Source organism: Spathaspora passalidarum (assembly GCF_000223485.1).
Source record: "Spathaspora passalidarum NRRL Y-27907 unplaced genomic scaffold SPAPAscaffold_1, whole genome shotgun sequence".
NCBI classification, from domain to species: Eukaryota; Fungi; Ascomycota; class Pichiomycetes; order Serinales; family Debaryomycetaceae; genus Spathaspora; species Spathaspora passalidarum.
The window spans coordinates 1170404-1197078 of record NW_006767425.1 but is presented as its reverse complement, the minus strand read 5'-3'; the positions used below and the strand labels follow the sequence as shown (position 1 = coordinate 1197078).

The following is a 26675-nucleotide window of genomic DNA, read 5'->3' as shown; positions in this document are numbered from 1 at the left end:
TGATGCTCATTGAGATTTTTTTTCCTTTAGTTTGTTTCTTTCTGATTGCAAATAGGGTATACAACAGACACAGATGGTCCAAAGGAACAGAGAGATTCTTACCGGTGGTAAGAAATACGCTCAGAAAGCAGCCAAGAAACATTTAGTCGATGAAGTAGTCTTCGATAAAGAATCACGTAAGGAATACCTTACTGGTTTTCATAAGCGTAAATTACAACGACAAAAGAAAGCTCAAGATTATATCAAGGAACAAGAACGATTAAGAAGGATTCAAGAAAGGAAAGAAATGAGAGACGAGCGGAAACGAGATATGGAGAATCAATTAAAGGCTTTTAATAAGACTATGAAGGACATCACTGTGGGTGAATCCGACGAAGAAGATCAAGACTGGAATGGATTTGAAGAAGGTAAAGGTGACGAAGAGGAAGAAGAAGATGATGATGAAGAAGAAGAAGATGATGAAGAAGAACAACCTTTGAAAGGGATATTACATCACCAAGAAGTTTACAAAGTAGACAACGAAGAATTGTTATCTAATTCTGTAATAGACGAAGAAACAACAGTTACTGTTGAATCATTAGATAATCCAGTTATAGAAAGTGCCAAACAAGCAAATTTAGAAGCTATTGCTCGAGCAAACAATGTGCACCTTGAAAAATCAGAAGCTGTGTTAGAAAAGTCAATTAAAAAAGCAAAGAATTATGCTGTTGTTTGTGGAGTTGCTAAACCTGAACGTAAACCAAAGAAGAAATTTAGATATTTGTCCAAGGCTGAGCGTAGGGAAAATACTAGAAAGGAGAAATTGAAGGGTAAACTTAGAGGTAAGAAGTAGAATTAGTAATTCATTGTGTAATAGACATCTTGTAGTATTTTCACTGGTATAGGTGTAAATGTAAGGGCATATATATTTTACATGTGCGGGTAACAGTTTCTCATGGTAATTGTGCGATGGATTTGTTTGGTATAAATTTTTGTAGGGGAAAAGAATTTTTTCACTTTTTTCATCTGTTTTATTCTTCAGCAAAGCAACGAACTGCCAGGTAATTTGTATGTTCCATTTAATTCACAGGATGATTATTTGATTTTCAATGATGACACTTTGTCGCCCCAAACGGAGGATCCTTTTCAGGACCATGACCGATTCGATACATTAGCCAAACACTGAAAATTCTGATTGTAAATCAATGCATCTGTAAAGGTTATTCAAGACTTTTGTACTAACTTGTAACAATAGATATAGAACTATATATATATTACTGAATATACCACTACTACCATCAATTATTCTCTGTCTTTTCCTTTGTAGATTTATTATGATAAGACTACGACTTGGCTAATGATGCTTCCATGCTAATCATGAATACTTCTTGATTAAAACATACCTAAATCGTGCTAACTTGCTAGACAAGTTTCACGTCTGAAGCCTCAGTCGATGTCTTTAACATTTTTACTCTGCTGATCTGCCAACTCTGTGTCTGTCTGTCTGTCTGTCATATTTTCTGACAGTGTGTCGATTTTATAATTCGCGAATTTCAACGAAAAATAAACACGCGGTTGTAACTTTTATATTGACTCTCAAGTATTGGTACAACATTACCATGCCTGAACCAGGAAACACGTTCTTATTCAATGATCTAATACCGTTACCATTCAGAATATTGTTTCTCATTCAACTAGGAGCAACTTTTTGGTATTTGCTAGTGGTAATCCTATATTATTTATCACCATTAAATGTACTTCAATTGATCAACCTTTCTTATTCAAATCATAATTATGCCGAACTAGACAATATTGTCCCTTCCACCGGTGAATTTGCTACTACAGTACCTGCAGATAGAGAAGAAAATACCCGGTTGATCAGAGGGATTTACAATGATTTAAAGGGAATACTGATTGTTAATCTCATTTGTTGGGCGGCATTTAAAGTCCTTCAAAGGTATGAATGGTTGAAATATTTCTCCTATCCTATACCAGCTATTGCATTTGCATTCTTGTTCTATCGAGTATTTTATAAAAGCACAAACACTATGGGCCAGGTTAGGATATTCACAACAATCAAGCGTATCCTTATTGGTAATATTAATTCAATCAGCATGAGAACGAATGACATTCTTATAAGTGATAGTTTAGTATCCTATGCCAAAGTATTGAATGATTTCTCCTTGTTTATGTGGACTTACTATTACGCACCTAACCAAGACTACGATTACAAGTTAGAGATGTTTGTTTTGGCCATTCCTACTTTTATTCGTATCAAACAGTGTTATAACGAAATTCAAATCACGGGTCAAAGACTGCATTTGTTCAATTTAATCAAATATTCCACTAATTTGGGCCCTTTAATAGTTAATGCTTTAATCAAAAGAACCTTGATAAATTCAACCGATGCTGAGCGAAAATCGGGGGAGTTGTTAAACCAATTAAATACACTTAACAATTATTGGTATTTCTTTCTGGCCTTAAACTCAACTTATTCTTTCATTTGGGATGTAAAAATGGATTGGTCGTTAGGGTTATTTGACTTCATATTCAACATCAACCATCCGTACAAGTTTCAACCATTGAGAAGAAACTTGGCATATAAGAAACCAGTGTACTATCTTGCCATAGTTGTTGATTTCATGTTACGATTCATTTGGCTCTTGAAAATATTCATAATTAAAGAAGAATTGGAACATAAAGTAACATACTTGCATTTGTTTTCTACCTTCTTGTTTGGATACGATGCTTATTCATTCGGGTACACCATTGTTGAATTGTTGGAAATTTATAGAAGATGGCTTTGGTGTTTCTTGAAGCTTGAATCAGATTGGTGTAAATTGTCCGTAGAAAAGGTGGAGGATATCGAATTATCTCAGATTAAACAGGGATAATGAATTTATAGACAGATACCTTGTGTAGAATATATTTTGTACATTTCAAATAATAGAAGCTTCTTTTTTGTTTGTACACAAAAGAGGGTATGACAGTTGTCAAAACAAGATGATTTGAACACATCATGTCAAAGCATTTCAATAGATGTTTTTCACTTATACTACATGAAAATTGTCAAAATGATGCATTACATGGCCTTATTCAACTCAATGTTGGATTAGTACATATTCATTTATTGGTAGGCATTTTCGCTTACAATTCGTACATTATTTATAAAAAAAACAAGTTTAATAATGCATTTAAAGACGATTCCAATTTTACAATACACTATTTCAGGACTATTTTACATTCCCATTTTCTAAAGCATAAGCATAACCATAAGAATATATTAGATTTTATATGCAAAGAGTAATTTTTCGATATGATTCAAAATCCTCCTTTAATTTCTCATTATTTATATCATGGAATCCTCTATGCCTTTTACTAAATCATCCATTTCTTCATTTTCATAAGTAATACAACCGTAATTTAGAAAATCTGTTACCTTTTCTCCTTTATAAATGTGTTCCATCATAATATCATGAAACACTTTTGTTTCGTATGTAGTGCACATATTAAATAATGCTACATCTGTTCTAAATTTCAACTTCAAGAATATTTCTTTAAATCCGTATTTAATTGCTGCTTGTCCAATTCTCACTTGAGTTACAGCAGAGTTATTTATCTCTAATAATTTATTCAATGAAGATTGCTTTATTTTATTGTAACTGCATAATGTAACTGGATCATGTATTTTTAGGATATCTTTAGTTTTTTCATTTATGTAGTCATGTATCACAAAAGATGACACACAATATTCTATAATATCTTCATCAATATCATACTTGTTTTCATACGTCCATAAAGCTAATTCAAGTGAATTTAATATATCTTTTTTAACTTTAATTAAAACTTCTTCGCTTTCATTATATCCTAAAGATTCATAGTAATCTAAATCCATTTTGTATATGAATATTATTTTTCAAATATGTCAAATTATGGCTGTTAAGGAAGAAGAGGTTTTAGAAAATATAAAATTTACTACAGTCTTTTTCCACTTTTTTATATTTCTTGGATAAATTAATCCATACTAAGGAGAAACAAAAGTTCACGCCTTAGCAGATTAAATTAATCATACTAAAGTGCTATACATTTGGTTAGCAGAGATGTGGTATGAACCATTTTTACAAATTAGTATGAATTGGATTGTTGCCTAGCATGAAGAGCAAGAAAAATACTGCAAGTGCATCATATAGTCTTGTCCAATTGGTTAATTGTAAAAAGTGTCTTGATCATTGATGCAATTATACCCGCTTCGACATTGTTGAAAATATTAGCTGTATTAGCCGTGCCAAGAAAATATTTTCCAAAAGCAAACCATTGATTGGCTATAAACACCTGATAAAAGTCAAAACAAACATGTGATTGTATGAGACGATTGTATAAGGGGCAGATTAAGTATTTTTTTTGTTTACCTTCGCTGATCTTAAAGAAAAAGTTAGTAAATGTATGCTCCTGCCTGAAAGTATTATGTGTAAATTGTTGCAAATTTTCAGAAATTCATTTCGCCTGAAACACTTTAAGCAACACTTATAATATGAAATCAATATTGATACTATTTGTATTAATCACCAATGTCCTAGCAAAGACCAAATTTGAATGGTTTACACATGCCAAAACCTTCTATGCATGCATGTATGAGATCAATTTCTTACGCAATATGAGATTTTGTGGGTCAGTGGAAGAAGACTGTTTATGTTCATGTGAGAATGCATTAGCCACAGTAGCAGGATGCATCACTTATAAAAACAGGAATAGAACAAAAGAAATTGATTACGTTGGTGCATATTGTCATAAATTCTATAATATAGATTTGGATCCAGATTGGTTCCTGAAATCACTTGCATTTTTCAACAAAAATGCAAAAAAAGTTGAGGATATTGGAGAAAACGATCAAACTGCACCACTACAAGTGCCATTGAGGTTTGAAAACAACAGTATGGATTTTTATGAAGAGGTGACAAATAGATTCTTGTTGAATTACGATTATTCGATTTGGTATGGTGTTTCGGTATTTGGATTCTGGTTGGTTGTTTTGTTGATTTACATGTTTGGTCATTGGACTAAAGTGTTATTTCCAGGGATAGCAAAGAGGTTTACTTTTCCAATTGCTAATTTCTATAGGAAACATGTGTCTATGCCTGCATTATATGGAAAACACAAATCACAAGCGTTGTCATTTTGGAAAGTATTTGTTTGTTTATTTCCAACTAGATTCGAATCTATTGTCATTGCATTATTTTATGTGTTTATTACAATCATTCATGCCGTCAATACCCAGGGTCTACCTAGCGATCCTGTTTTTGGATCTAAGTATCTTGCAGATTTAAGATATGTCGCTGATCGAACGGGGATTGTTGCCACATTCATGATGCCATTGTTGTTCTTGTTCTCAGGCAGAAATAACTTACTACAATGGATATGTGGGATAAACTACCTGACATTTTCATGTTATCATCGACATATTGCCAGAGTAATGTTTATTCTAGTTGTCATTCATTCAGTAAATTATACCATTCTTGTCAAGAGTTATTATGCAGATGAAGCAAAACATCCATGGTTCTACTGGGGAGTGATTGCAACTATTGTTGGGGCATTATTATTAATGCAAAGCATTCTTTACCTCAGGAGAAACTATTATGAAGTATTCCTTCTTCTACACATAGTGATGGCAGCATTATACGTGGCAGGAACATGGGTACATATTGCTGAATTTGGATATGAAATATATCTTTATCCAACTGTAGCAGTATGGTGTTTAGACAGATTAGCAAGGATATGTCGTTTATTTGCATTCGGATTTCCAGAAGCAACAATCATGTTGCAAAGCACGGACGGAACCATCCGTTTGTTAATACCAATGCCAAAACACTGGAAAATTGTTCCCGGTGGTTATGCATTTGTACACTTTTTAAGACCAGGCTATTTTTGGCAATCTCATCCATTTACATTCACAAACACTACTCAAGATGAAGAGAATCTCATCATGTATATGAAAGTTAAAGGTGGCATGACTCACAGCTTATACAGATTATTAAAAAAATCTCCAGAGAATATCATTACTATGAGAGTTGGAGTCGAAGGACCATATGGAGGATCTTCGCCAGCAAAATATGCAGATAAAGCTGTTTTTATAGCTGGTGGGAATGGAATTCCAGGTATTTATTCAGAAGTGTTGGATATTGGGCTAAAGTCTAGTAAAAAGTCGTTGAAGTTGATTTGGATTGTAAGAGAGTATGGTTCTGTATACCGGTTCTTTTATCAATTACGCAAGTTAAAAGAGACTAATATTGAAGCAACAGTTTATGTAACTAGACCGAAGAAACCAGCTGATATTAGTGCTTCTAAGGAAAACACAAAAAATGAATTGACAAAGACAAAATCAAGTGAGAGTAACGAGTTTCGTGAACCGTATAGAGATGAATTATCTCATATTCAATTTGGAGAAGGAAGGCCAAACATTGAACTTTTGATTCAAGAAGAAATCAAGCTGTCACCTGGTTCAATTGCATTTGTTGCTTGTGGCGTTCCTGTGATGGTGGATGATGTTAGGTATTATTGTAGGAATAACATTGATAATTCTGGAAAGAAGCGAGTTGATTTTTATGATCAGCTTCAAATATGGGCTTAAATAGATTTATATGTGTAACTTTACTAGATAATTTGTACTTACAGTTTGAGCTTCACACCTTGCAAGGCGAAGAATTTTGCAACACCCCACTTATTAGAATCCCCGGATAAGATCTTGACGGTAGAAATCTACATAACAATATATATATATATGAAAAATATAGATTGGCTATAAGAGCAAGTTTGAAAAATCCAATCGCAATTAAAGAGTGATTTTAGAATAATGCCACTTTTTATCAATATATTTATCTTCCATTGAATCTGGAGTTGAATCGAATCAACCACTGAAATCCTGAAGATAATAAAACAACACTGATAAATGCTAATAAATAAAACTGTTATATATTCTAGATATACCATTATTTGAATATTGTACACACACAACCCATGCAAAAGTATCCTCTATTTAGGACACACGATAAAACTGAACTAAATGCAAGATAAATAAGACTGATCTTTTACAATCACCCTTTGAATACAAAAGAGGGAAATATCCCACTTATGCTCTATTGTTATCAAGCCATTGTTGGGCAGCATTTCTCCAAGCTAAATCAGCCTTTGGACTGACATTGTTGACACGATGATATCTATTTCTCCATGGTGATTTTATAGCAACAAAAATTAACACAACGGAACCCATGGCAGCCATGGCTGGGAAACTTAATGGGACGATATGAGCCATCTTTGGTATATGTGTAATTGACTTGGTTATATATATGGAGTAGTTAGCACTGATGATGTTTTTTTGTAAGGAGCTTTTTCGCGGATTTGGTTGGCTGGAATTTTTTTTTCAATATGAATTGGATATCGCACGACCTTATTGATTTAACTCTACTGTTTCGATGATTAAATAAAACAATTGTATATAGGTTCCATGAGGTCTGTATATTTTGAATGGCTTATTCAGGTAGGCTGTATGAAATTTTGTATGGATTGCTATAAAACCTTGATGCTGATAGCTGTTCAGTCTGAGCTATCAATGTCTGGTTGCGATCCAGAAATAACTCCATTGAATAGGACAGTTTTATCTTTTTCAATAAGTGTTTATGCTTAAATATGAATATATATGTAACCTATTTACTACCTTGATCTATCTGAGCAATTACTACTGCTTTAAACAAGAAAGATACTTGCTGCAAAACGAATTGTAACTCGCACGTGACCAAATTGAAAAGTTTTCTTGTTCGAGTTTTATACGCAGGCATCAACAACAAGAAGAAAAAAATTGTGAAAATTTATCAACCGTTCAGACCAACCAGGTAGTTAAAGATACTATAGCATGTTAAGACTGGTAATAAGAGCAGCTCCAAGGGTGAATGTATTGAGAGCAGCTATTTGCCGCCCACAAATATTAACTACTGTGCGTACCTACCAAGTTGCCACTGCCAAGACCGTCTTAAAGACCAGTTATGATTCAGTTGAAGATTATTCAAGTTACAAACATAATCTATTCACTCACAGATTACCTGAATCCCTGGCAGAACAATCAGCACCATTAGTTGCATTACATTCTCGATTGAACTTGCCTTCCACCTTTGCATTATCTACCTTATCCCAATGTCTTAACTTATTATTTAAAGATGACGGATTAGCTAACAATTTTGGGTTAAATACCTTGGGTAAGACCATGTTGAGTTATTATGTCACTGAATACTTGTTAATTCACTACCCTCGATTACCTATGTCTGTCCATAATGCCGCTGTTGACTCTTTAATGGGTACCAGTGCCTTGTATGAAATTGGTAAATCATGGGGGATTACCGTTGATACTACTTCCAAACTTGATAAATTTTTGGGGGAAGAAAATGAATTTTTAAAATATGGAAAGTTGAGATACATCAGTGATGCCGAAAAGGAGAAAGTTAAAGAAACCGGTGTCGAAGAATTAGTCGATGGTGTAACTGAACATTCTCGTGAAGCTGAAGCTTATGCCTCCGCTGTAAGAGCTATAATTGGTGGATTATACACCCACTCTGGTGAAGATACAGCAAAGAAATTTATAGAAGATCATATCTTGTCCAGAAAAATTCCATTAGATCAAATGTTTCAATTCTCGAAACCAAGTGCGGAATTAGTTAGATTATGTGATAAATTAGGTTTTGACCAACCTATTTCTATAAGATTAATGGCCGAAACCGGTAGAGCTTCTAGTCATCCACAATATCTTACCGGTGTTTTTGTTGGTACTGAAAAGTTAGGTGAAGCCATTGGTTCTTCATTGAATGAATCTAAAACCAGAGCTGTGATTAACGCTTTATTGGCATACTACTTATACTCACCTATTAATGCCCAAGGTGATAAGATTAAAGTACCTAGTGAAACAAATTATAAATTTGAAGGTATTATTGGTATTGGTGATGTGGCTATTTAAATACACTTACTATTTTGTACATAGATATTAATGAATATTAGTAAATATTATTGACTATTTTTTTTTGTTTACTTAGCACAAGCACCATTTTGAGCACCATCATTTTGAGCGTCTTTAAGCTTGTGGTAACATCTAACTTGAGCAGGAACATCATCCATATTCTTTAATTGTTCACTGGCAGAAAAGCTCTTCATAACACCAACAACACAAGAATACTTGGTAGCATCGGAGCTACAATCGGTAGCATTACCATAATCAACAAAGTCAAAACCACATTGACTGGTTTGCCAATCGTATTCGACATTGAAACATTCATTGAGTACACTATCAGAATCATCTCTGGCGAATAATTTGTTCATATCACAGTTTTTGTATGCGGAATTGTCGTACTTGTGTCTGAAATGACCAGTATGTTTAGTCTTGTGGGTTTTCATGTTAACGTGAACAATTTCTCCCTTGTCATTAATAGTGGAAACAACATCGTAGTACTCGGAACTTTCTGGTTGTTCAGCTTGTTTCAAATTATCCAAGACTAAATTTGTTGGAGGTAAGATTGCGAATCCAGATTCGTCATGTAACAATTGGAATGCTTGGGAGCATACAGCTAAGGCAGTAATAGAAAGAAATTTAACAGAGACCATGTTCAGTTTTTTTACAATAGGTTAATACCAAGAAAAATTTTAAGCGAAGAAATAAGGGATTGGCTATTTATATATTGTGTAAAAAATTTTACAATGAAAGATGGAAAAGATAAAAACCGGTAATCTGTTTAATCAATTCCGATCATTTATTTATTTTTGTCATCTTATTTTTTCTATGGAGAGTGCTCTGTGATTGGTTTAATTTTCGTAAAGGGATGAACAATAACCATTGTTAATTTTCCAGTTTCGGGTTTTGATTGAAATAGCAAGTTTTAATACTTTCATAGGCCCTCTTCTATATCGCTAGCTCAAGTATTTGTTTGAGTTATAGAATTACTTCCTATATAGTCTAGCAAATTATTGCATTACATAAAACGAATGCGCTTTTGAACATGAATTCTGACTGATCTTCCTGTAAGTTTATATGGATGTAACTGGTTGAATTAGAAGTTCTAAATACTACTCAAATTGCACTTACTTAGTTATTTAATTTATTTAATTAAGCAATGCTTATTTGTTACAATCATGTACTTCTGTTGAAGCAGCAAAATAAAAACATAAAAAGTAAATAAATAAAAATAAAAATAGTCATTCATGATGAATGTGTAACCGAATATGGAACTTTTATTTAGATATATATAACTAGTAGCCTAATATTAACCACTTGATATAACGGTTGTTATGGGCTATTACTGATGAATGATAATTGACCGTTATTGGTTTTATTTTTAGAATGACTTAGTTTGTATGACACAATATAATTTTCTAAACAAAAATATGTGTATCAGGGTGATACCCAGTCTGGATATTCGGATATGGAAAAATAATTATTGATAATAATCAAAGCTGCCTCCATGAAGGTCAAAATGAAGAACGGTAAGGACGATTTGAGATAAATAAATGCCGTGGCTCTTACAATTCATTATTCCATGACCCCAAGCAGGGACAACGGCATATGATATGTTGCTAAGGATAACCAGAAAGGATCTCCTTGCAAGCAAGTTCGAAAATATCTCTGCAACATTTAAGAATAGACCCGCGAACAACCAATATTATATTGTTTTCTTTATTATCGTTTCGATTGTTATTTACATTATTACTGAAACTATATCATTATAAATTTCCGGTTCCGCACTGGAAATATAGGATATTACATTTGCCAATATTTCTCATATACTGATAGTTCCCAGTATCACTGCTAATTCCTCGGTCTCGGTAACCAATCAGATAATTACTGACAAGGCTAAATATTTTAGTTATTGTATAGCTGTCCCCTCAGAAGGATTGGTTGCTGATGATCTACTCATCTAACCACCTGGTGAGGATATTTCTGAAAAGATAGAAAGTACTGATGGAAATCGTGGATTTAGACCTCACAGATTGAGCACTATTTTATCGTACTGCTGAATACAAATACAGCAAGGTAAAGTTTATAGCGAGATTTCCTAACTTAGGTTGTACACAGATGGTGTAGGGGGGTGTGAGTCAATTTTAGACTCTTGGGATTGCCACATGTTTCCAACAAGTATCTGACAAATGCACTTGTAGACAGGCGAAAGAAGAAGTATTTCGGGAAAATATTTAAAATTCTTTTAGAGAATACAATAACGGCTAATGGCATTGTGAACCAAGAATTTTCATATCTCTAAAACCAATAGGGGATTTCTTGCCTTTGAAATTCTCAAATAGCCTCAAGAAACTATTCAGCATTGCAACATCAAATATTGCAAGCTGTAACAGTAAGAGAAGTGTTGATTAATAAAGAATTTAAATAAATAAATTACCAAGAAAGAGTTATATTTATAGCTGTTGCTTGGACAAACTACAAACCAGGTTAACATAGGTTAACCCAATATATATTTTTGCGGCTTTATACTAAACGTGTGTGTATTTCGTCTCATACACATAACTCACAAGTATGATTAAATTTCCCAGAATTTCTTGAATATAGTATGCTTGACAGTTCACATTTTTCTAATTTGGATTTGGTATGGAAGCCAATATAGACTGGGGAACATCACCAAATTTGCTTGAACTAAATGATTGAATATTGTTCAAATACAAACCATGCAAGATTGATTGTGTAAAAATCTTAGAACTACAGATCAAAATAGGAATGTAGATCCAAATGGTTGCTGGTACAATCTGCTGATTTAATATGTCAGTATAGCGTACACATTCAACTCGAGAGTTTTTGTTTTCTTCTGTTGATGTTGGTTTATTTTTTAGGATTTGGGGAAATGAAATGATATAACGGGGAAATGCCTCTACACAAGTTCTAAATGAAATCAAATTGCATCATAAATAACGTATTGTTTGTGAACTGCTTATTGGAATAATGTAACCTCAAACCATATATGTTTTCTTGGCTCGGAGCGACTACGAGATTTAATTTAATCATTGACTTTGGCTTAATTCGAAGTAAAGATACTGATAATTAATTTGCAATTCTAGTTTACTCTGTTAATTGGACTTTAGTCATTCAGTTATCTGTATTTGTTTATAGAGTGCTCTTGGAATCTTTATTCGTCACAGTAACCTTAATTGTTCTTGGACTTTGAAACATAGTTGAATTTTCTTAAATATTATGATATACCGAATATGAATCAATTGTTACTTAAAAAAACCACGACATATTTAAGATCGCTTCCGTATTTGTATGAATAAAATAATTTGTTTGAATCGTTTAGTGGGAAGAAACATGAAATCCCAGCCTATGATGTAAATGAAAAAAAAATGTGATGTATTAGTCTAATAATCTCTCCACAACTAGCATATTACAAGCTCATAACAGTTCTGGGATCCAAATTTATCAAAGGATTGCAAGCTCTATTGCTCTCTCTGGCAAATAATATATATTCTGAAATGTATGGTAGGTGCTTAGTATTCCTTGGGTGATTTATTGTGTTGGTATATATCTGCATCATTTCATTTAGATTAAATTATTTCTCAATGTGTTTCATTTAATGAATTAAAATTCAGTTCATAAAAAGGTGATTGAAACTTCTATTCCATTAATTAAAATGTTTGGTATAATTCGCTTTTTTTTTTTGCAGCTTAAATTTTTGTCACAAAATCATTCCAATTTGATTCAAAATCAGCATAAGATGCATGATTTCTTGAAGAATAATACCAAAGTAACTCAATAGCTCTTAACATAAACCCTCAATTTCTTGATGTGAACTTCAGATTGTTCCATCCAACCCAATTTAAAACACACAAAATTTTCTACTGATGCTTTGTTAACATAGTCATTTCTCCACATAACGCAATTAGCCAATTTTGACCAGAGTCAAACGTAGAAAAAAAAAAAAATAATATTTAAAAATTTCACCTCATCATTTTTTTTGTCTTCTCCCATCTGCCTTCTCTTCTTTAAACTGCTTACAACCAACAACTCAATGTCTCAATTAAACATCCTCGTCATCGGTAACGGTGGTAGAGAACACGCAATTGTTTGGAAATTAGCTCAATCTCCAACAGTTTCCAAGATTTATGTTGCTCCAGGTAATGGAGGAACCACATCGACTACCTCATCAAAGATTATCAATGTTCCTGAATTATCTAGTTCACCTAAGGATTTCCCAGCCTTGCAGAAATTTGCCGTAGATCACGATGTTAAGTTAGTCATTCCTGGCCCTGAACAACCTTTGGTTGACGGAATTTCTAGTTTTTTCAATAAGGTTGGTATTCCAGTTTTTGGACCTTCAGCAAAGGCTGCAGTCATGGAAGGTTCAAAGGCTTTCTCTAAGGAATTCATGGACAAACATCAAATTCCAACTGCCAGATTCAAGAACTTCACTGACGTAAACAAAGCCAGAGAACATATTAAGAATATTGATTACCAGATTGTTCTTAAAGCTGATGGTATCGCTGCCGGTAAGGGTGTTCTTATTCCTCAAACCAAAGAAGAAGCTTTGCAAGGATTGGACGAAATCATGGTTGCTAAGAATTTCGGTAGTGCGGGTGATGAAATTGTCATTGAAGAATTCCTTGAAGGTGACGAATTGAGTATTTTAACCATTACTGACGGTTATTCGTTCTTCAACTTCCCAGCTGCTCAAGATCACAAGCGTGTTGGTGATGGTGACACCGGTTTAAACACTGGTGGTATGGGTGCTTATGCTCCTGCTCCAATTGCCACCTCTGAGGTCTTGGCCACTATTGACCGTGAAATTATCAAGCCTACTATTGACGGTATGAGACATGATGGATATCCTATGTGTGGTATTTTATTCACTGGTATTATGTTAACCAAGTCTGGTCCAAAGGTCTTGGAATATAACGTTAGATTTGGTGATCCAGAAACTCAGACTGTTTTACCATTATTATCAGAGGAAACTGATTTAGCTCAAGTTATGTTGGCTGCTGCTGAACACAGATTAGATTCAGTCACTCTCAGTGTTAAACCAAATATGTACTCTACTACTGTCGTTATGGCTGCTGGTGGATACCCAGAAGCATATAATAAGGGTGATGTAATCACCGTCAAGGAACCATTACCAAAGGATACTTTTATTTTCCATGCTGGTACTGCCGTTAAGGATGGATCTGTCGTCACTGCTGGTGGTAGAGTTATTGCCGCCACTGCAATTGCACCAAGTTTACGTGAATCTGTTGACAAGGCATACGTCGGTGTTGAGCATGTTTCATTCAACAATAAATATCACAGAAAAGATATTGCCCATCGTGCATTCCGTGATGCCGATAAGGCTAGTTCCACCGGTGGTGTCACTTACGCTGAAGCCGGTGTCTCTGTCGACAATGGTAACTTATTAGTTGAACAAATTAAAGCCAAAGTCAAATCTACTGCTCGCCCAGGTGCTGATTCCGATATTGGTGGTTTCGGTGGTTTATTCGACCTTAAAGCTGGTGGATACAATAGTGACGATACTTTGTTAGTAGCTGCCACTGATGGTGTTGGTACCAAATTAAGAATTGCTCAAATTATGGATATTCATGATACTGTCGGTATTGATTTAGTCGCTATGAATGTAAATGATTTGGTTGTTCAAGGGGCTGAGCCATTGATCTTTTTGGACTATTTCGCTACTGGTAAATTAGATATTGAAATCGCTGCTAAATTCGTCAGTGGTGTTGCTGATGGATGTATCCAAGCTGGTTGTGCTTTAGTTGGTGGAGAAACTTCAGAAATGCCAGGTATGTACGATGAAGGTCATTATGATACCAATGGTACTGCTGTTGGTGCTGTTCTCAAAAACAAGATTTTACCACGAGTCGATGCTATGGAAGCTGGCAATGTATTAATTGGGTTAAGATCTGATGGTATCCACTCCAATGGTTTCTCATTAGTTCGTAAGATCATTGAGATTTCCGAATATGAATACAGTTCAGTTGCTCCTTGGAGCAAATCTGGTAAGACAATCGGAGAAGAAGTTTTAGTTCCTACTAAAATCTACGTTAAACAATTGCTCAGATCAATAAATGAAGATTTATTATTAGGGTTAGCACATATCACTGGTGGTGGTTTAGTGGAAAATATCCCAAGAGCATTACCAAAGACTTTACAAGCCAAGGTAGATATGAACACTTGGGAAGTACCAGAAATCTTCAAATGGTTTGGTAAACAAGGTAAGGTTCCTTATGATGATATCCTAAAGACCTTCAATTTAGGTGTTGGTATGGTCTTGATTGTCAAGAACGAAAATGTTGATCAAGTATTGAAGAACTTGGAACAAGATGGGGAAAAAGATGCTATTGTTATTGGATCTTTAGTTGAAAGAAAGGCTGGTGAACCTGGATGTGTTGTTGAAAATGTTGATGGATTATATTAGTTTGATTTTGATATGAATAAATAATTAGTTAGAGTAATTGTATTACCTGTATTTTATCCCAAATGTAATATCAAAATTGCTAAGGTTATTTTAGAATATCTTGCACTTTGAAATGAAGATAGCTTTGTCAATGCATAAAAGATGGAGCTAAGTACTAGCAGATTTTTGACACAATAAATAGCAAATGATAAGAAACGTATTAATTTTAACCTCAATATTTTACAGCACAGCTGCGACTGATGTTTTAGGAACAGAGGTAAAATCGTGTAGATTAAGGGTTTGAAACATATGTTCAACTTGAATAAATTAAAAAGTACCCCAACTTCATTTTTGTCGGATGGAGAAAATCCCTTCAACATTTGAGTTACAATTGGCAAAATTATTGTCACAAGCTACTATCATTAAGTTTCCCTGTAATTGATCTCATTGGAGTAATACAAAATTTAAAGCCAAACTCATTAACCACGCTACAGATCATAACTAGAAAAAGTTCTAGACAGCCGTTTTCTTACCAATCGCTAATATTAGAAATCTTACAAACTCAACGAAGGTCAATTGAAAGAATTCAATTCACGTCTGAATACTCGCATGGGGGAATGGAAAACTGGATTATACCAACTTGATAGAATCAGTTTTGATTCGAGTCCATGCTGGTATCCTAACATTGATTTGAAAAATAGACAACCTATTATCCAGTTGTTGAAATCCTGTTGCACTAAGTTGAAGCAATTTATGCTTGACAATCAACGCCACTTGGTCTCAAGGTAATCTGATGGACGAGCTCAAATAATATTGGCATGGGCGTGGGTTCTTTCTGTTTGTGAATCTTTGGAATCACATTTTCATTGTAATATAATTGCTGCGAAATTTTGTGACCTGTGCCGCACGACCTTTTTCCAATGCAAGTTTGGTATAAAAGTAACCAGGGTTGATGTCAAGACAGATACATCTTAGTCTTCGTTGTATCTATAGAGACTAGTGCCCATGGGAAATATGAGGCATGTTCCAAAAGTGATACTCAACAACCCTTTATCTGATCCTGTAGTACGCCGTATTCTTGCTGCAATAGATTCTTTCCTAAACTTCTTAGTGATGTTGGCCTGATGATGAGATCTGGCCAGATGATAAGTAAAGAATATTATTCCTTGCTATGAACTACTAGTACACTAATAGTAAACGAGTAATAGGCTCTTCCTTGTCTAAACTCCGGATCAAGAGGAGAATTGCCCTGCACGTGATGTGAGGTAATTGTGGCCGTTATCTTTTTTTTATTACCGTATACGTTAAAAAAACGAATCAAGGAAACAACCTAAACGGCGGGTTCACGTGACTGTGGTTAATTAGTAATCAAATGTTAATTAATTTCAAGAGCAGAAAAACACTTTCTTTTTTTTTTTGTCCAAAAAAATTTATTCCTTTTTTACAACCATCGCATACATCCCACTCACACATTGTTCTTTCCATAGCAACTCCTGTACATTAGCATATATCAAGCCTGATAATCTAATACATATTATTAGTTAGCAGCAAACCGCAATCATCGCATTATTTCGTCATTTTCCAATTCAGTTCACTTGAATTCAGCCCTTTGCATCCAAGACTAGCTGGTCGTACCATATCGTAACATAGCATACCATGGGACTTCTTTCTTTAGGTACTCCATTAGACTGGCACCAATCCCGTAAATATAATGAACATGTCCGATATAATGGAATTACCCAATTAATCAACATTTTCAAGCAGCACTCACAAACTAGAACCAATGACAAATATCTTTGGGGTGACGAAGTTGAATATATGATGGTTAATATTGATCATTCTAACAAATCAGCTCGGTTAAGTATTGACAAAGATTATATCTTGAACGATTTGAACGATGAAAACAAATCTTTGTACAAATCATTAGAGAACAACGTTTTGTTTCATCCCGAATATGGTAGATTTATGTTGGAAGCAACCCCAGCAAAGCCTTATGATGGTGATTGTCTTGAAGATTATGTCTATGTTGAAAAAAATATGATTGCGAGAAGAAAAATCAGTCAAGACGAATTGCCCGAAAATGTCAAACCTATAACATTGACTAGTTTTCCTCGAATGGGTTGTGGAACATTCACAGCACCTCCAGCAAAACCAATTGGTCCCGCTTCGCAATCTTTGTTTCTTCCAGATGAAATCATTAACCGTCATGCTCGTTTTCCAACCTTGACTGCCAATATTCGTAAGAGAAGAGGTCACAAGGTCGCTATTAACTTGCCAATGTATCCTGACAAGCATACTAAACTCGTGGATGACTCTATTAAGCAACGTGATTTATTCAAATCCGATCAAGAACCTTTTATTGGAGCTAGTAGACCAGGATTTGTGTACATGGACTCAATGGGTTTCGGTATGGGATCAAGTTGTTTACAAATTACTATGCAAACTAAGAATATCGAAGAAGCAAGATACCTTTATGATTCCTTAGCTCCATTATCTCCAATTATGTTAAGTTCCACAGCTGCTGCTCCTATTTTCAAGGGACATTTGGTTAATCAGGATGTTAGATGGAATGTTGTTAGCGGTGCAGTTGATGATAGAACATTTATAGAACGAGGAGTTGAAGAATACCCAGGATATAACAAGTTTGGTGGATTAGATGTGGATGAACATACTTTGGTTAAGGATTGTTCCAAGACCAATGCAAATGGTGACATTATTGGTGTTTTCGCTAATGATGGTAAACCAATTCAACATGTTCCTAAATCAAGATATGATTCTGTAGCCAATTATTTGGCCGACTCTAAACATGACACTTCGTATTACAGCGATAAGTTCAATGATTTAAATGCTCCTATCAATAAGCTGGTTTATGACAGATTAATTCAAGAACCAAACTTTGACCATTATATGGCCAACCATTTTGCCCATTTGTTTATTAGAGATCCTTTGGTTATCTTCAGTGAAAGAATCGATCAAGATAATACGTTGGAAAATGACCATTTTGAAAATATTCAATCTACGAATTGGCAAACTCTTCGTTTCAAACCACCAGCATTGTATGAATCAAATGTGGACATTTCTACTACACCAGGTTGGAGAGTTGAATTCAGACCAATGGAAATTCAATTAACTGATTTTGAAAATGCCGCATACTCTACATTTATTTCATTATTATCCAAAGCTATCATTAAATTTAAACCAAATTTCTATATTCCATTGCTGAAAGTTGAAGAAAATATGGGAACCGCTCATAAAGTGGATTCAGCAATCAATGACAAATTCTGGTTCAAGGATTTAGACAATTGGAATTTGGACTATCATGAATTTAGAGGATATGATTTAAGTTGGTTTGATAGATATATTAATATTGGAAATGATGAATTGGGCGGTGAAGAAGTTTACATGAATGGATATTCCGTGAGTGGATCAACTATATCACTTGCTAATGGTGAATTAAATGGTGCAATTCCAAATGGAACAGTTAATGGAAATACTACCAATGGTAAAAGACGTAAGTCCAGTAATGGAATGATAATCACTGATGATGCCGAAGACTTAACTTATGCCAAATACTCAATTGATCAAATTATAAATGGTGATGTTTCCGGGAAATTCCCAGGTTTGATCCGTCTTGTAATTAAGCTCATAGCTACTGATTTAATTCCTAAATCTTGCCATTGTCCAAGCACATCATTAGCTAATGATTTAACCAGAATTAAATATTATTTAACCTTGATTTCAAAACGTGCCAAAGGTGAAATACCAACTACTGCTCATTGGTTAAGAAATAAGGTATTGAATCATCATCAATATAAACGTGATTCTAAGGTTACTGACTTTATAAATTATGATATAATTAGTGATGCTATTAAAGTGGGTGATTTGTCTGATCGCGATGTTGTTGAAAGTTTATTTGGTGAAGTTATAACCGATTATTTATTTGAATAGAACTTAATAGTAACGGACATTTTAGAGTAATTTCTAATTGGAATGTATTGATTGCGTCTGGAGCTATTTATCTACAAAAATAAAAGACAAGGTTATGACATTTCCGATAAGATATACTAAATTATTGATCATTTTAACAACAAAACCGTTGTAAGCATTCCTTTCCACCTCATGGTAATACTTGGAAATAATAATATGGTGCAAATAGGGATACCTTTCAATATATTTGCCCAACCACAAATCAATTGCATTGTAAAATTCATAGCTCTTGTCATAGTCTCCCAAAGGTTTAAAAATACATCGGAAATTATTAAGACAAGATTTATGTGCTTTGTCGGTGAATGAAAATCAATCTAGCGACCATGAATGCACAGTTAAGCTACACAAAGTATTTGAAAAATATGTAGCAAAGTTATGTCATACATGTAAGGCACTTTCTGCAAATTTAAATGTTTTAGTTTAGGTAACTGTTTGATTAAACATTTGAGCTATGAATGACGGAGATGTACCCCCAGATGACTATTCCAATGCTGCTAGTTAGTCTAATATGAATAAATTAGCTATGTAGGTGATATCTCTGGATCTGAAGTCAACACAAAACGATAACTTCTTTAACCGAAGTATTTATTTTAATTTGAAGTTTTTGCTATAATAGTTGACAATAGTATATTTCGTATGAATAGAGTGCAGTATTCTGTTTGTATTAGATATACCGCCTCTGATATTGATCTTAAAATAGATTGAATTGTACAAACTTTTTACGGCAATTTGATACAATCATCTACTCATCATCATCACTGCCAATTTGTGATTTAGATTTATGTAACCAATGATAAAAGGCAAAGTTAATTTTAACCAATTGGCGTCGATTTTATGTTGTTTGAACATAGGATAGCTTTAAAAAGTTGTATCAAAGGTCAGATTTTGTCAAGGAAACTACAATACGTGTGAATTTTTATTTTGCACCTCTTATTGCATAGAAAATAACGAGGGATTTACAATTAAAAAAGATTGTTCGAGATTGAAAGTTGATTGAAATACCAAGTACAATATATTTAAAGTAATCCTGGTTCACTCTAATGGTCTGTAGCGTTGATAGCCACCTCGATTATGTAATTAAAAAAAACGATGCAAACCAGAAAATCGCAACTTCTTTACATAAATTAGTTACAAAACCAAAATTGAAAATGAATCAGGGCTCATATATTTTCCAAGTGCGGGATAGTTCTCTATTGTAATATTGTTACTTCTTCAGTTTAGCCTTTCTTACAACACTCGTCTAATGGGGTCGTAATAAAACGTAAATAAGAAATTGACATGTGTTTTATAGATAAATAGTTTGATGAAACATAAGTCAACAATTCAATTTTATGGTACAAAAGAACTGTCAATTATAGATCTTGACCTAATGATGTTTCATAACCATATGCTTGCTTTCTAGACTATTTTGTACCATTACTTTCTAGAATGCCTAGTTCCAGTATTCACGTGACCAGAAACACGTCTCACAAAAAATATATATATAAAAAATGAGGCTAAAATTTCACCACACACGAAATTACGACCAAACAAAAAAAAGAAACTACCAGAAATTTATTTTCCTTGCTCTTTTTGGACGTAGCATTCTTATAAAGACAACCAAGAAGTTTCAACACCACACATAATATAGGGATAAGAGTATATAATCATGGGTCTTTTTCAAGAGTTTAAAGCGTTCATTCATTCAATAACCACCGATGATCATTATGCCTCGTACGATTCTCGGTACCGTAATGGTAGTAGTGGCGGGGCACCAGGCTTATCGCGTGGGGACAGTGGATTGGTTAACAATGGATCAACTTCTAGATTGAACGAAATCAGTCGATTGAATGGATCTGGCCATTCGTTTGAACAAGCGGCTGCTGCGGCTAAGATTGGATATCGTCCTGGATTAAGACTGCAACAGGATTTGCCCTTGCAGACCTTTGACGAAAACGGTCAACCTCCTTTACCTTCTATTGATTCCCTCTGGGATAGAATTGAAAGATGGATGGAAGAAGAATATCCTGAATTGGAAGATAGTTTGAATGATGGTGTCACCACTACGGATTTGAATGAATTTGAGAATGATTTAGGATGTGGGAACTTGCCGGAAGATTTTAGACAATTCTACAAGAGACACGATGGACAATTAAGAGGTGGTAGACCAACTGGATTATTTATGGGATTGGCATTATTGGATTTGGAAGGAATTATTGAAGAAAACGCAATATGGTTAAAAGTCGCCGAAAGGTTAGAAAGACAACAATATATGGTTCAACATCAACAAAAGGAAGGAACTTCTTCAACTGCATCATCTAGAGGTTCTTCTGTGAATAACTCATTTATCGGTAACCAAAGATCTATTCCCCCAAATTCTATTCAGCCATTTTACTATCAAAAGGGGTGGATTACATTAATGAAGGACCACATCGGAAATCAAATTGCTTTGGATTTAGCACCAGGTCCACAAGGTAAATGGGGACAAATAATTATATTTGGACGTGATTTCGATACGAAATTAGTCATTGCTAATTCCTTAACTGAATTTATATTTAATTTCGTCACAGATTTAGAACAAGGTAACTATCAAATTGATTCCAGTGTTGTTCAAGAAGAATTAGGATATTTAGGAAGAGAAAGAAACGATGATTATATGATTGGTGATGAAGACGAAGATGAAGGCGAATTATTCTTCTATGATCGTGATAATAAAGAGTTTGGTAAAGGTGCAAGAGGTAAATTAAGTTATATTGAAGTATTCAAGAGACGAACTTTAAAGAAATACGGATTAACTGAAAATTTTTCAACTCAATTTACTCCACAAGTTAAACCTACTGCTTCTGCTGCTCCTAAATCGGGTACTAGTTCTCCATTATTAAACCAATCAAGAAACAGTTCTGCTTCTAACTTGAAGCCAGGATCAACCAAACCTGCTACTTCAAGCCCACTAGTTAATTCTGGACAATTTTCAGTACCCAAGGAAACCATTATAGACGATAAGACTACTGCAAAACTGACCCCAGAAATTATGGTTGACGATACTGACAAGACGCCAGAACCGGAAATTGAGGAATCCAAGCCAGAAGAAGTAGTAAAATCAAAGGAAGAATCAAAAGAAGACTTAAAGGAAGAACTAAAGGAAGAAGATCAGGATGTTAACAACTTGGTTTAAACCAAATAGGAGAATATAATAGAAATAATACCTAAATGAGATTAGACTTTATAGTTTATATGTTAAATTTTTTTTTTTTGCGCGTAAAAAATCAAACTTTGTATTTTGGCAACACTTTTACAACCACCAAACATAAGCCAATAAGCCACAAGAAGTAGCACTTAGTAATACCAATACAACACATATAATGTCATCAACATCACGAATAGAAAACACTTCTAGTATACTGCAACATGAGGTCCAATTACAACTGCATATATCCACTGATGAAATAAGAGACACGATAATGTCCAGTACTTCAGAAAATAACCACCACTTCATAGACGAAGATGAAGAAGATGAAATGGGAAATCTACGAATTAATCATGAAGAACCCAGTGAAGATGCATCAACAGCTGAGCAACAACCTAATCTAGAGCAAATTCAACGCGTTTACTACATGAAGGGGCTTGAGGAATTGGAGTCATTGCAGTTGTTTGACTTATCTCCCTTGGCCAATTGGAAATTGTCTTCTTATAAACCTGGATTTGGATTGGTTCAATTACGCGATGATTCTCCTGATACATACTGGCAATCAGATGGCAGTAATCAGGGGAATAACTTACAGCATCTGATAACAATACAGTTCTCCAAGAAGGTTGCACTTGAGAGAATATCGATATTTACAAATTATTCACTAGATGAAAGTTATACTCCTTCCAAGATCAAGATTATGGCAGGTAGTTGTGACGGTTGGGATATGATCGATGTATGCACGGTTAACTTCAATCAACCTATTGGTTGGTCCCATATTATCTTCAATGGAATCAGAAATGATGGAGTATTGAAATGTTTCATGGTGAAGTTAATCGTATTAGCCAACCATCAAGAAGGGAAGGATAGTCATATACGAGCAATTAGATGTTTTGGAAAGAAATCTGTACGACCTGGAGCGAACGAGTCTAATAATGCGCTATTGCATCACGATTTGCTTAAAGATTTAAGTATGGCTAGTGGATCTACTAGCTTGTCTGGGTTACTGATAAACACACATACCATGATCTCATGTGATGAAAAGGAGAACGAAGAGGAAGAACATGAAGAACACGTAAACAGTTCAAGTGTGTTGACTAATGTGTCACAAGTTATTGGGTTCAATACAGGTTTCCAAAGTTTAGAACTTAAAAGTATATCATCTATAAGATAAAACTAACTAAGAAGAAGCATTGATTTTAAGAGAAAAATCAATAATTCCGGTACCTTGATGGATAGAAGAAGTAGAATAAATATCAATGTCGTTACACAAATAGTTACTCAAGTTTTGCAAGGTCAACCCACCCGAACATTCCAAAAGGAACTTGGTTTGGGTTCCCTTATAGTGAGTCTTCAAACTTTGAGCAACCTTACGTAATTCGTCACCAGTAAAGTTATCCAACATAATAACATCTGCACCTGCATCTATAGCTTCTTTAGCGTCTTGTTCACTACTTACTTCAACTTCAACCTTCACGGCAAATCCACATACTGATCTAGCCTTAGCTACGGCATTAGTGATACTACCAGTAGAAGTAATATGGTTATCCTTTAACATAACCATAGAACTCAAATCGTATCTATGGGTATCAACACCACCAACTAACATGGCATATTTTTCAACTTGTCTTAATCCAGGGGTAGTTTTTCTAGTACCAGCAATGATACCAGTATATCCACTCTCATCGGCCAATTTCTTAGTAATGTAAGATTGGGTAGCCACACCAGAAGCTCTAGCCAATAAATTCAAGGCAGTACGTTCAGCAAGTAAGATATTGCTAGCGGCACCCTCGACAGTAGCAACAACGATTTTACCACCGGCTTGAGCAAGTTGTTCCTTAGTGACGTACTCACCTTCATGATGATGCCATGTGACTTTCAATTGAGTTTGGTGGAATACTTCAGCAGCAAAGGGGATACCACAGATTAATCCGGGGGCCTTCATGTATAATGAACCAGTTTCTGGCTTGTCACCCACGACAAACCCACCAAAATCAAAAGATGGGACGTCCTCACTGAGGTAGTCTGTTATATCAGATTTCCATTTACCACTTACTGGTAAGAGATTAGCGTAATGGGACATGTTGGTTGGTATTTGGGAGGAAAGATGTAAAGTGAAAAATTAGGGAAAAATTGGACGATAAATTCCCGGAGAAAAATAATGCCGAGATGATTTTACGATCCGATATTAACCATAACAACAACCGATATGATATGACAGGGACAAAGAAAAAGAGTCAAGTTCAATCCATTCTTCTGTTTGACTCAGATAAACCGCATACATGTCCAGTATGTGAAATGACATATAATGTCAGTATACCTAGTGAAAAACAAGCACATACCAAGTATCATAGTAGTTTCGTCAATGGTATACCATGGACGACAGCACTACCATCACTTGATTCGTTTACATTGATTGTTAAATCTGTTAAATCTGGAAGGTCTAATACTATAGTCCGAGGGAATATAGTTACTATTGACAAAACAAACAAGAGTCAAGTGAGTAAAGTAGATCAATTGCTTGATATGGTAAATCAAGAATTAAGTGCCTCGCAAGATTCGGGGGAGTGGAAGTCACTTAAGCACGAATCAAGTAAAGCATTCGTCATAGTAATAGAGAATCGAGCTGTTGGAGTGTGTTCCACTGATACAGTCGGAGATAGCCTAGGCCGGTGGATGATCCACAGTTCGCAAACAATTGTACCTAACCAAATCAACAAGCTGATCAAAATTGGTATATCGCGTATCTGGATAGCTCCTAAATGGAGACGATATGGGTTAGGTCAGAGATTTTTACAGGTGGTACTCAAGAATTCTATATACGGTGTCACCTTAACTAAGCAACAAATAGCGTTTAGTCAACCAAGTACCTCAGGTGGATTACTTGCTAAGTCATTTAATGGTGTAAGTCATAAATCAGGTGAAATATTAATTCCAGTTTATATAGAATAGCGTAATATATACAAGCTCTATTCAAGTCTCTTCTCTTCAAACATCTTTTGTCCTCCAGCAACATTGACAATATCTTCAACGTATCCATAAATGCTTGCAGTTAACCCACCACTAACTATAAGCTTGCACCATCTAGGTAATGCTCCTCTAAATAATGACTTGGCTCCTTGTTGCATAAACAACTTATAAGCTGTGGATAAGGCATCACGGTACATTCCCTTACCGTTTTTCAGCTGTATATGTGATTTAAGAACATCTAATGGTTGAGTCACGGCAATTACTGCCAACGAAGAGACTAAATGCAATCCTGTCTTTTCCAATGCGTTATAATCATGTCCGAACCAGCCCTTATCGTCCAGCTTCTTATGAGGGTCAATCAACTGTCTAGTAGCATTGTACGTGGACAACCATACCCAGGTTATGGCAATTTGTCTAGTAAAGGTTATAAATGTACCTGCCGTGAATCCCGAAATACCCTTGATTGAGTAAATTTCTTTAATTGTACTGGAAAGTGTTAATGATGGATGTTTGTTATAATGCTCAATGAGTGTATCAAACGGGTTCTTGATCTGTTTCTGAGCAGCAGCTGCGAATTTACTTTGTTGGGCAGTTCCAAAATACTGATCAAAAATTTCCGTAGTATAATATTTATGAGGAGACACATATTCTCGTTTAAATAAGTTCTTTTCAGTTTTATCTACAATTTTCTCTTTGATTCTCGTCATTTCGTTCATCCACGTTTGATTTTGTACCATTGTAATTTTAATATTCTCAAATGGAATTATCCAAAGTGTTTCAAAGAAGGCACTTATCGCACCAGCAATAACTGTTCTTGGAGCGCTTGTTGTCTTTCCCTCTCTGCCGTCAATTGCCATAAACTTACTGGTCCAATTATATGATATCAATCTCGTACCATTCTTCAAAATCGATCCAAGCACTAATGCAGAACATCCTTTACTCATCTGTCCCAAAGTATGTGGTCCATTGGTGATATTAAATTTCTTCATTAACTCGGGATTGTTTAATTGCTCTTGTGTCTTGAGAAAATCAAACGGATATGTTAATGTGGCTGCAAACGCGGATGCAGTGCATCCTGACACTAATGCCGTCAACAAATTGTCACTTTTAGGTTGTTCAATATTCATTTGTGACTAGATTGCTATTATTCTTCAATTGTAAGA

The 26675-nt window shown here is 34.7% G+C and overlaps 14 protein-coding genes across 14 annotated transcripts; 9 read left to right on the top strand and 5 right to left on the bottom strand. All coding sequences in view use genetic code 12, as the record gives it.

Annotated features, from left to right (window-relative positions):
- Nucleotides 1-34: 34 nt before the first annotated feature.
- SPAPADRAFT_58387 (uncharacterized protein) lies at nucleotides 35-1279 on the top strand (the record flags this gene model as incomplete). Its single annotated transcript, XM_007372541.1, has 1 exon — nucleotides 35-1279. A coding segment is annotated over one exon (733 nt), but the record flags the coding sequence as incomplete, so codon positions are not given.
- Nucleotides 1280-1329: 50 nt separating this feature from the next.
- Nucleotides 1330-3033, top strand: ERD1 (Erd1p; the record flags this gene model as incomplete). Its single annotated transcript, XM_007372540.1, has 1 exon — nucleotides 1330-3033. One exon carries the CDS (start codon nucleotides 1599-1601, stop codon nucleotides 2871-2873), a length of 1275 nt encoding a protein of 424 aa, XP_007372602.1.
- Nucleotides 3034-3243: 210 nt separating this feature from the next.
- Nucleotides 3244-4353, bottom strand: SPAPADRAFT_58385 (uncharacterized protein; the record flags this gene model as incomplete). The annotated part of the gene is made up of 1 exon (XM_007372539.1): nucleotides 3244-4353. One exon carries the CDS (start codon nucleotides 3872-3874, stop codon nucleotides 3329-3331), a length of 546 nt encoding a protein of 181 aa, XP_007372601.1.
- SPAPADRAFT_146155 (ferric reductase family protein) lies at nucleotides 4333-6656 on the top strand (the record flags this gene model as incomplete). The annotated part of the gene is made up of 1 exon (XM_007372538.1): nucleotides 4333-6656. One exon carries the CDS (start codon nucleotides 4511-4513, stop codon nucleotides 6602-6604), a length of 2094 nt encoding a protein of 697 aa, XP_007372600.1.
- Nucleotides 6657-6722: 66 nt separating this feature from the next.
- SPAPADRAFT_58380 (uncharacterized protein) lies at nucleotides 6723-7321 on the bottom strand (the record flags this gene model as incomplete). Its single annotated transcript, XM_007372537.1, has 1 exon — nucleotides 6723-7321. One exon carries the CDS (start codon nucleotides 7283-7285, stop codon nucleotides 7103-7105), a length of 183 nt encoding a protein of 60 aa, XP_007372599.1.
- A 519-nt stretch (nucleotides 7322-7840) lies between these two features.
- On the top strand, nucleotides 7841-9638 carry MRPL3 (mitochondrial 54S ribosomal protein mL44; the record flags this gene model as incomplete). The annotated part of the gene is made up of 1 exon (XM_007372536.1): nucleotides 7841-9638. One exon carries the CDS (start codon nucleotides 7883-7885, stop codon nucleotides 8972-8974), a length of 1092 nt encoding a protein of 363 aa, XP_007372598.1.
- COI1 (Coi1p) lies at nucleotides 8941-9638 on the bottom strand (the record flags this gene model as incomplete). Its single annotated transcript, XM_007372535.1, has 1 exon — nucleotides 8941-9638. The coding sequence occupies one exon, from the start codon at nucleotides 9613-9615 to the stop codon at nucleotides 9043-9045; it is 573 nt and encodes a 190-aa protein (XP_007372597.1).
- Nucleotides 9639-13117: 3479 nt separating this feature from the next.
- Nucleotides 13118-15465, top strand: ADE5,7 (bifunctional aminoimidazole ribotide synthase/glycinamide ribotide synthase; the record flags this gene model as incomplete). Its single annotated transcript, XM_007372534.1, has 1 exon — nucleotides 13118-15465. One exon carries the CDS (start codon nucleotides 13341-13343, stop codon nucleotides 15408-15410), a length of 2070 nt encoding a protein of 689 aa, XP_007372596.1.
- A 1367-nt stretch (nucleotides 15466-16832) lies between these two features.
- On the top strand, nucleotides 16833-20258 carry GCS1 (glutamate--cysteine ligase; the record flags this gene model as incomplete). The annotated part of the gene is made up of 1 exon (XM_007372533.1): nucleotides 16833-20258. The coding sequence occupies one exon, from the start codon at nucleotides 17667-17669 to the stop codon at nucleotides 19335-19337; it is 1671 nt and encodes a 556-aa protein (XP_007372595.1).
- Nucleotides 20259-20956: 698 nt separating this feature from the next.
- Nucleotides 20957-22594, top strand: SMI1 (Smi1p; the record flags this gene model as incomplete). Its single annotated transcript, XM_007372532.1, has 1 exon — nucleotides 20957-22594. One exon carries the CDS (start codon nucleotides 21025-21027, stop codon nucleotides 22528-22530), a length of 1506 nt encoding a protein of 501 aa, XP_007372594.1.
- Nucleotides 22595-22655: 61 nt separating this feature from the next.
- Nucleotides 22656-24653, top strand: SPAPADRAFT_146140 (anaphase promoting complex subunit; the record flags this gene model as incomplete). Its single annotated transcript, XM_007372530.1, has 1 exon — nucleotides 22656-24653. One exon carries the CDS (start codon nucleotides 22718-22720, stop codon nucleotides 23714-23716), a length of 999 nt encoding a protein of 332 aa, XP_007372592.1.
- SPAPADRAFT_58374 (nicotinate-nucleotide diphosphorylase (carboxylating)) lies at nucleotides 23166-24639 on the bottom strand (the record flags this gene model as incomplete). Its single annotated transcript, XM_007372531.1, has 1 exon — nucleotides 23166-24639. One exon carries the CDS (start codon nucleotides 24623-24625, stop codon nucleotides 23723-23725), a length of 903 nt encoding a protein of 300 aa, XP_007372593.1.
- A 79-nt stretch (nucleotides 24654-24732) lies between the features above and the next one.
- Nucleotides 24733-26652, bottom strand: SPAPADRAFT_58373 (uncharacterized protein; the record flags this gene model as incomplete). The annotated part of the gene is made up of 1 exon (XM_007372528.1): nucleotides 24733-26652. One exon carries the CDS (start codon nucleotides 26637-26639, stop codon nucleotides 25512-25514), a length of 1128 nt encoding a protein of 375 aa, XP_007372590.1.
- Nucleotides 24757-25494, top strand: SPAPADRAFT_131666 (uncharacterized protein; the record flags this gene model as incomplete). The annotated part of the gene is made up of 1 exon (XM_007372529.1): nucleotides 24757-25494. One exon carries the CDS (start codon nucleotides 24757-24759, stop codon nucleotides 25492-25494), a length of 738 nt encoding a protein of 245 aa, XP_007372591.1.
- Nucleotides 26653-26675: the final 23 nt, after the last annotated feature.